General features: G+C 36.6%; 2 protein-coding genes across 2 annotated transcripts in view; both read left to right on the top strand.

Annotated features, from left to right (window-relative positions):
• Positions 1–3,463: 3,463 nt before the first annotated feature.
• On the top strand, positions 3,464–7,816 carry slc38a8b (solute carrier family 38 member 8b). Its single transcript, XM_052602041.1, has 10 exons — positions 3,464–3,777; positions 4,652–4,850; positions 4,998–5,154; positions 5,333–5,437; positions 5,531–5,588; positions 5,748–5,862; positions 5,955–6,102; positions 6,195–6,394; positions 6,965–7,016; positions 7,163–7,816. The coding sequence occupies exons 1-10, from the start codon at positions 3,580–3,582 to the stop codon at positions 7,263–7,265; spliced, it is 1,335 nt and encodes a 444-aa protein (XP_052458001.1). The 5' UTR covers positions 3,464–3,579; the 3' UTR covers positions 7,266–7,816.
• A 328-nt stretch (positions 7,817–8,144) lies between these two features.
• Positions 8,145–9,608, top strand: part of aph1b (APH1B gamma secretase subunit) — a 4,494-nt gene continuing 3,030 nt past the window's right edge. Inside the window, exons 1-2 of the mRNA XM_052602042.1 lie at positions 8,145–8,525; positions 9,169–9,339. Coding sequence (XP_052458002.1) covers positions 8,413–8,525; positions 9,169–9,339 — 284 coding nt within the window. The 5' untranslated portion in view covers positions 8,145–8,412. The remainder of the gene's footprint in view (positions 8,526–9,168; positions 9,340–9,608) is intronic.

Raw genomic sequence — 9,608 nt, 5'->3', positions numbered from 1 at the left:
ATCTTGGAGAGGTGAGGTGTCCAAGTCACAACATCTAACTACTGGGGTGCCTCAGGGCTCAGTTCTTGGACCACTTATACATGGCATAATTAGGTTCTGTCATTCAGAAACATTGCTTTTCATACCACTGCTATGCTGATGACACTCAACTCTAACTTTCATTCCATCCTAATGATCCGATGGTAGCTACTTGCATCTCAGCTTATCTAACAGACATTTTTTGCTGGATGAAGGACCATCACCTTCAACCTTGCCAAGACAGAACTGCTTATGGTTCCAGCAAACCCATCGTTTCATCACAATTTCACCATCAAGTTATGCACATCAACCATAACTCCTTCAAAAACAGCTAGAAGCCTTGGAGATATGATTGATTATCAGCTGACTTTCTCAGACCACATTGCCAAAACTGTCCGGTCCTGCAGATTTGCTTTATTCAACATCAAGAAGATCAGGCCCTTTCTTTCAGAACATGCTGCACAACTCCTTGTTCAAGCTCTTGTTCTGTCCATGCTGGACTATTGCAATGCTCTCTTGGCAGGTCTTCCAACCAGTTCTATCATACCTTTACAATTAATCCAGAATGTGGCAGCAAGATACATTTTTTTAATGAGCCGAATAGAATACACGTCACACCTCTGTTTATCAATTTGCCCTGGCTACCAATAGCTGCTCGCATAAAATTCAAGACATTGATGTTTGCCTACAAAACCACCACTGACTCTGCACCCACATATCTAAATGTATTACTTCAGACTAATGTGTCCTCTATAAGCTTGTGTTCTGCAAATGAACGTCGCTTAATTGTGCCATCCCAAAGACGCACAAAGTCACTTTAAGGAATTTTAAATTAAATGTTCCCTCCTGGTGGAATGGCCTGCCCAACTCAATCTGAGCAGCTGAGTCCTTAGCCATCTTTGAGAATCGGCTTAAAACTCATCTCTTCCATCTTTATTTGACCCTCTAACTTTAGCACTCAATATTCTAATTCTATTCTTTAAAAAAATAAAATAAATCTAACTACCTTTCTAATCTTTTTGTATTCTATTTTCTTTTTATTTATTATACAAGTGTGTGTGTGTGTGTGTGTGTGTGTGTGTGTATAGTCATGCCCACAAATATTGGCACCCTTGGCAAATATGATCAAATAAGGCTGTGAAAATTAATCTGCATTGTTAATCCTTTTTATGTTTTATTTGAAAAATTCACAAAAATGTATCCTTTCATTGGATAATAAGAATTTAAAATGGGGGGAAATATCATTATGAAATTAATGTTTTTCTCTAATACACATTGGCCACAATTAAGGACACCCTTTTATTGAATAATTTTTTAAACCTCCATTTGCCAGTTTAACAGCTCAAAACTGTCTCCTATAATGCCTGATGAGGTTAGAGAACACCTGACAAGAGATCAGAGACCATTCCTTCATCCAGAATCACTCCAGACCTTTCAGATTCCCAGCTTCTCCTCTTCAGTTCACTCCTCTCATTTTCTGTAGGGTTCAGGTCAGAGGACTGGAAAATGCTATAGCAGAAGCTTGGTTTTGAGCTCAGTGACCCATTTCGGTGTTGTTTTTGAGGTTTGTGTTTGGATTATTGTACGGTTGAATGATCCAAACGTAGCCCATTATAAGATTTCTAACAGAGTCAGTCACTTTTTGATTTTTTATCTGTTGGTATTTAATAGAATCCATGATGCCATGTGTCTAAACAAGATGTCCAGGACCTCCAGCAGAAATATAGGCCCACAAAATAAAAAAAAACAGCTGTATATTTCATTGTACACATGGGGTACTTTTTATCCCTGTTTTCACAAAACCCATCTTGAGTGTTTACTGCTAAAAAGCTCATTTTTAGTTTCATCTGATCACAGAAGTCAGTCCCATTTGAAGTTCCAGTCGTGTCTGATAACTGAATATGCTTTAGTTTGTTTTTGGTTGAGCTAGGAGAATTTTTCTTGAAACCCTCCCAAACAACATGTGTTGATGTAGGTTCTGTTTGACAATTTTTTTTAAAGGTTTTCTGAACCAGAAACTCAACTATTTTCTGCAATTCTGCAGCTGTTATCCTTGGAGAGTCTTTAGCCACTCAAACTGACCTCCTCACCGTGCATTAGGACGATATAGACACACGACCTCTTCCAGGCAGTTTTCTAACATTTTCTGTTGATTAGAAATTCTTAATTATTGTCCTGATGGTGGAAATGGGAATTGTCACTGCTCTAGCTCTTTTCTTAAAGCCACTTCACCAATTTGTGAAGCTCAATCATCTTTTGCTGCACATCAGAAATATATTATTTGGTTTTTCTTATTGTGATGGATGATTAAGGGCATTTGGGCTTTGTTTTCCCTCCACTTTATATTTCTGTGAAACAGGAAGCAATGGCTGGATAATTTCATGTTTATAATCATGCTGGAGTGCTCAAAATTGTGAATGGGAATATAGGCCTACTTGATGAATTTTTTGTTAAATAAAAAATAAAAAGGATTAACAATGCAGATTAATTTTCACAGCCTTTTTTGATCATATTTGCCAAGGGTGCCAATATTTGTGGGTGTTAAAGTTAGAGGGTCAAATAAAGATGGAAGAGATGGGTTTAATATATATATATATATATATGTATATATAAGACCTCTACCTGTACTGTGTTTAAGCTAACGGTGATTTTTTTTTTTTATAGCACTTATGTATCATTGCTCTTTTTGTTGTTTTTGATTGCTTATCTCATTTGTAAATCGCTTTGGATAAAAGCGTCTACTAAATGTAATCTGCTTGTTCCCGAATAGCCTCTGGCTCCTGTAGGTTGCTACATTTTATGTGAATGTAATAGGCTTACACAGAAAAAAATATATATTTACATTACATTTGCATTACGTTTTACAGCCAGATGTAATATTTTATAATATAAATGTAGACATCATCTCTTATGAATAGGCTATTATATCTGTAATCGGATAATCCATGGCCTTTTCAAAAAATAAAAGAGCTTCCACATCATTAATAAATAAAATTAATATGATTTATAAATCCGAATAATATGTATTGGAAAAAAACAAAGCAAAGAAATGAAAGTTCACAAACAAACTGAGTTAGTCCCTTTAACTGGCACGTGCCAGCAAGCCCTAAAATGAATGTTTGTTCAAATGGCTCGAACAGGGTCGCGAGACGAGCACTAATTAAATTAGGCTACCAGTGCGCTTCACTTGAGAAAATAACACTGAATTCCTCCTGTTCAAGATAAAACGAGAGTCTCGTTTGACAAGGAAGCTGAAGTAGTCGCTCCTGTGTGAAATCAGCTGCAAATTTCTCCCAACGTGCATATATAGGAAAGCAATCATTAAGACTCGAAACCCATCATTACAAACGCTAGCAGGTCTTTACAATATTTCTCACCCTGGGATGACATTTTTAAGGGGTCTTACTTGAGACAGCCTCATTCGCATTACTAAACTGAACGGAGATTGTACAGAAGTGCGGATGCTTTGGTCATAACAATCCAATTTTACTGAGGGAAGCTTCTTAGATCGTTTTCGTGTTAGAACACAACAGAACTTTAGAACTGTGCTTCGAACTGAGCATGGAGGAACTGGCCCGGGAGAGTATACGCAGCATCAGTCTGCTATCCAAACCTGCGCGGGGCTCGGACGTCCCGCGACTTGGATCGTTTGGGGCCATTTTCATCATGCTTAAATCAGCCCTCGGCGCGGGACTCCTGAACTTCCCTTGGGCTTTTGAGAAGGCTGGCGGCGTGAACACGGCCATCAGTGTGGAGATGGTGCGTTGTATTTCTGAAGGTGTAGATGAGTCATTTTTGCACTAGAGCACTTGCAAAGGTATAAACCAGCTTGTCAAGCTAGGACAACAATTGGCCATCCAGCTGAGTGACCAGCAAATAAACTTATTTAATTTAATTTATTTATTTATTTATTGTGAAAGTTTATCTTTAAATCACTGATTAGCCTACTTGTATACATTTTGCTGTACACGCATTTGTGTGACATTAATCACCCTTAGAGATATTTTTTTATGTATTAATATACAATTTGCATTCAGTACTGGCATTGAATAAGATTTTGAAAACAAATCTCTTATATTCAGTGAGGCTACATTTATGATTAAGTAAAAAAATGTAAAAAAAAAATACAATTTACTATTTTAATATATTTTAATAGTAATTTATTCCTATGATGGCAAAGTAAAATTTTCATCATCATTACTCCAATCTTTAGTGTCACATGATCCTTCAGAAATCATTCTAATATGCTGATTTGGTGATATGTTATTAATAATAATTCTTATTATTATCAGTGTTATTATCAGTTTTAGTAATACTTTAGTGATACTTTGTTCAATATTCTTTGATGAATGTCTTTGCTATCACTTTTGATCAACTTTTTTTTACAATCTTACTTAAGTTTTGAATGGTAGTGTATCATAGTTTCCACAAATAAATTAAGCAGCAAAAACTATTTTTAATTGAAAGGTGTTAGGTATTTTAAACTAATTTTAGAGTTAAATAATGTGTTAAATTACATTATTTAATGCGGAAGGAACTTTTAACAAAGAAACAGCCCATAAGTCTTTTACTTAGACGTGTGAAAGAATATGTAGATTGTGATGTTTAACCCAGTTCAACATCTTTCTCTCAGGTATCTCTGCTGTTTCTAATAAGCGGGTTAGTCATTCTAGGCTATGCCTCATCAATCAGTCGGCAGAACACCTATCATGATGTGGTACGAGAGGTGTGTGGACACAGGATTGGTCATCTGTGTGAGATCTGCTTTGTTTTCAACCTCTTCATGATCTCTGTGGCCTTTTTGGTGGTTGTGCAGGATCAACTGGATAAGTGTAAGTTGCATTTATTGTTCCTTATGAGACATTATGTTTCAGTGTGAGTAACTGTATTATATGCACAGATTAACGTGCATATATACACATGACAAAAACACAAAGAAATCTATTATACATTTGAACTTAAGTGTCTGTGTGTTTCAGTGTGTCTGTCTCTGTATGAGACAGTGACAGGAAATACAGAAGGAGAGATGCCATATCACTGGTACACAGATCACCGTTTTGCACTCTTTGTCATGTGCCTCATTATCATCCTTCCACTCTCTATTCCCAAAGAGATCGGAATCCAGAAATACACCAGGTGTGTTGAAAGCTGACACGTGTATCTGCTACTCCCTAAATCTTTTTTAATCATATAATTCCATCATTTAGAGCTCTAGTGAAAACTACTGCATACTTGCCTCACTCTCCCACCTCTGTCCCTTCAGCCTGCTGTATACATCATTATCTCTCAATGTTTCTTTATGTTTCATTGCCAGTGTATTGGGAACTTTGGCTGCTACATACCTGAGTGTAGCCGTAATCGCAAAGTATTATCTAAAAGATGAGCACACAGCAGACCTCACACCAGAGCACAGTCAAGGGTGAGTAATATGTTAAGTACATGTTAACCATAAAGTTGAGTGCATGTATATATTATTCATATGAGTTTAATATCTGTGAGTTATTTGTGACAGACTGGACTCGTGGGCATCCATCTTCAGTGTGGTTCCTACGATCTGTTTTGGTTTCCAGGTCAGATTCTATATTATAAATAAATATTTTTTTCCCATGCAGAGATAAAAGTATTGTTGCTTTAAATTAATGGTGCACTATTTGCTAATTTCTGTGTTGAACTTTTGACAGTTGTGATTGCTGAAAGCTCATATACTGTAATCTTTATTTATATTACAGTGTCACGAAGCTTGTATTGCTATTTACAGCAGCATGGAAAACAAAAAGATTACACATTGGGTTTTCATCTCAGTCACTTCTATGATTTTCTGTCTGCTTATTTATACTCTCACGGGTAAGACATATTTGTAGAGCTCATTGCTATCTATATAAATATTTTCCAGTGAGTTTAAATGGAGAGACTGACACTTTGTTACAATATGGCAGGTGTGTTTGGTTTTCTCACATTTGGACGGGAAGTAGCCTCAGATATCTTGATGTCATATCCTGGAAATGATGTAGTGATGATTATTGCTAGGCTGCTGTTTGGTATTTCGATCATCACCATCTATCCTATAATACTGCTTCTGGGAAGGTACCATTAACCACAAATAGATGTGAATAGCTCACTGTACACACACAGTGTGTACACACACTCATGTGTCAATGATTGCGTCTTGTTCACAGGTCAGTGATTCTAACACAGATATTGCGCTTTTGGGAACGACGGGCCATAATTACATCTGTGTTTGAGAGTCGGTGCCGTCTGATTCTAACAATTCTCTGGATCACCGTGACTCTCCTCATCGCCATATATGTACCAGATATGAGTGAGGTCATCAGCGTAATCGGGGGAATTAGTGCATTCTTTATATTTATTTTTCCTGGTGAGACACTCAATTAAATAATTACAATTTCACCAACACACAAGCATTCATACATATCTTACTGATTAAAAGTTTAGGCTTGGTAAGAGTTATCTTATACTCACCACAGCTGCAGTAAAAACTGTGAAATATTATTACAATTGAGCTCTTTTCTATTTTAAAATGTCATCTATTCCTGTGATGGCAAAGCTGAATGTTCAGTGTTCACAGTGTTCAGCGAAGTCATTCTGATATGCTGATTTGGTGGTCAAGAAATATTTCATATTATTATCAAAGCCGAAAAACTGCTGTGTGCTACCTAATATTTTTGTGAAAAAAAGTGATACATTTTGTCAGAATTCTGTGATAGATAGTTTAAAAGAACAGCATTTATTAGAAAAAATAATTTTTGTATTAATGTAAATGTATTTACTTTTTCTTTTAATCAATTTCATGCATCTATGCTGAATAAAAGCTAATTCTTTTTTTTGGGGGGAGGGGGTGTGGGTGGTTGTATGATAGTGCATGTACATATAAAGACTTAAACAGAATGTGAGATTATATTGACCAAACTGATTTTTTTTTTTGCAGGGCTGTGCCTCATTTTTGCCATGCAGACAGAACCTATAAATCACAGGATGAGGTGAGTTTTTTTTTTTTTTACATTTATGGTTTGTCTAAAAATATAGTTTTTAATTACTTTAACCATTTACACAATAATTATTATATTTATTGATTTATTTATCTTTTATTTATTTTTGTTTCCCAAATTGTGTTTGTTCCTTCCAGATCCATCTTGACAGGGTGGGGTGTGGTGACTGTCATTACTGGAGCTTTTATCTTTGGCCAGAGCACAACTATAGCTGTTATGGAGCTGACAGGCAAATTTTAATCTTCGTCATGATCTTCATCATCATTTGGAATAGCATTGTCTTTTTAAAATGTGTTTGTGTATTTGATTGATAGATGATAAACAGTATGATACTTGAAACGGAGGAAGAGAAAATGTCACACAACAGTGCCATATGCTTATATTACTGTTAGTTGGCTAAGGCTAGATGGCATACAGCAAAAACTACTGTGCATGCGCACATCAATGTAGCTTAATGTTTGTACAACACATTGTATAACAATAATGACTATTTTTGCATTATTGTAAGGGGTAGGTTTAGGTTAGTTGCAGACGTTAAGGAAACACAATCTAATCGTTTTTTGCTGTATCCCTTCCAGCCACAACCCTGTTAAGTGCTCAGTTTGATATGTTGTGTGTGTTTGTGCCTGTGTGATTAAGAAAAGGAGGATTTTTAGTTATGTATTTATTATATTATGTAGGTTAAGACAAGAACAATACATTCAAATGCATAATGTGGAATGGATACTGAATATTGGAGTATATGAATACAAATATAAAGAATGACTGTGTAGAACGTTTGCAATATCTTATTAAAATGAATTAACATTTGACTTTATGTGAGTGTGAAATTGCATAACCTCTATGAAACATTGTTCATGATTTGATATTTTAATCCCACAATTTTTTTTTACTGTGTGTTGCCAATATTCAATTGAATCAGCTTTCTATAATAACGTTTACAATAAAAACACATTTTATGTGTCTGATGGGGATATTTAGACATGTAGTGTAAACAAGAAGTCAAGCATTTTAATAGGTTTAAATGTGGGTCAAGTTCGTAGGACAATAGGAGGGTTAAATAATGCTGGTAAGAAAAGGAATTCTGTGGGTGAGGTGAGAAAACTGATAGACTGTGAAAATACATGAGGTCACATGACTAGGAGCCGGAAGTAACCTTCGACGCTGCGCTGAACTGTTCGAGCTTATCGCTGAATCCTCTCAACCGATTTCGAAGAAAACTGGCTCAATAAACGCCTCGTGAACTCTAGGTGTTTGTTGCTTATGCGAACCGATTAACATCCGTGTGACTCTCTCATGGATGAAGAGTGTTGATAGCCTCTGAGGGCACTTATCTGTGTGAAGCGGCAGTCTTTTGAGTGAATTAGCAGGTTAGCCGCGCTCCATCATGACGGTGGCGGTGTTTTTCGGCTGTACGTTCATCGCTTTCGGGCCAGCAGTCGCTTTGTTCGTGTTTACGATCGCCAGGGACCCGCTGCGTGTGATCTTCCTCATAGCAGGGTAAGTATCATGGCAGAAATTCTGCTCTCATCTCCCGGTGTGAATGGCTGAGTCCCGTGATACAGCACTTCGTCTGGGCTCCTGAGTCCTGCCCTTAACATCTGCTGCTTTAGACAAACCACTAGGCGATCTCTGAGGCGTAGGTGATACAACTTTTAACCTTAACAATCGAATACAAAGAGAGGTTTGAAAATCGTAAGGCATTTAAACGAATGGTTTGGGGTCTGTAAGATTAGTTTTGTTTTTAATTAATACTTGTGTTCAGCAAGGATGGGTTGATTAAACTGATTAAAAGTGACTGCGGATACTTTTACATGACGTTCTTTTAAAGTTTCTGTTTAGAGAAATATTAGAAAAAATCTTGTCAAGGTTGCCACAAAAATATTGAAGATCATGTTTATTTTTGATCAAGTCACATTGGTGAGACTTGTTTAAAAAAACTTTAGAAACAAAATCTTACTGACCCCCAATATTTGAATTTAGTGTAGCTTTTGAAAAACAGGGCAGCTTTTGAGTGAGCTTCTCCTTTAAGAGCACTTAACAAGCAGTGGATGGAAAGGGGAAGCAGGTTTAGGTGGCTGAGAATTCTGAGCGGGGTTTTAAATATGTGAGAGTATTTCTAACATGATTGTGTTTGTTTCAGGGCTTTCTTCTGGCTGGTGTCTTTGTTGCTGTCCTCTCTTGTGTGGTTCATCACAGTTCAGATCAGCAACAAGAACAGTGCCACTCAGCAGACAGGGCTGCTCATTTTCGGGGTTGTGCTCTCTGTTCTGCTTCAGGAGACTTTCAGATATGGTTACTACAGATTGCTGAAGTAAGAACTAACTTCATTTTCTGTGTTTGTAAGGAACCACATAATCAATAAACCTAAATGTAATGGCGTATGAGGTTCTTGAGTGTTGACTGTGTTAATATTACACTGATAACAGTGGCAGGGCTTTGAGGTCATCGACACTGTAAAAATACTATTTGTTGAGTCAACTTAAAAAAAACATTGTTACCCCACTGCCATAGCATTTTTTATCTTTTTTTTTTTTCGGTGAGATGCAGTTGTTTCAACGTGTATTTTTGAGTTGAAACCAC

The sequence above is a fragment of the Carassius gibelio genome, chromosome A7 (genome assembly GCF_023724105.1).
Source record: "Carassius gibelio isolate Cgi1373 ecotype wild population from Czech Republic chromosome A7, carGib1.2-hapl.c, whole genome shotgun sequence".
In the NCBI taxonomy this organism is placed as follows: domain Eukaryota; kingdom Metazoa; phylum Chordata; class Actinopteri; order Cypriniformes; family Cyprinidae; genus Carassius; species Carassius gibelio.
The sequence above is the reverse complement of the archived record's forward strand: the minus strand, read 5'-3'. Positions and strand labels throughout refer to the sequence as shown.

Bases quoted from the DNA above. Each gene is read 5' to 3' on its own strand.
- slc38a8b (XM_052602041.1), top strand. From the start codon at position 3,580: ATGGAGGAACTGGCCCGGGAGAGTATACGCAGCATCAGTCTGCTATCC. The intron at 3,778-4,651 runs GTGCGTTGTATT...TCTTTCTCTCAG, and splicing joins CGGCCATCAGTGTGGAGATG to GTATCTCTGCTGTTTCTAAT. The intron at 5,438-5,530 runs GTGAGTAATATG...TATTTGTGACAG, and splicing joins ACACCAGAGCACAGTCAAGG to ACTGGACTCGTGGGCATCCA.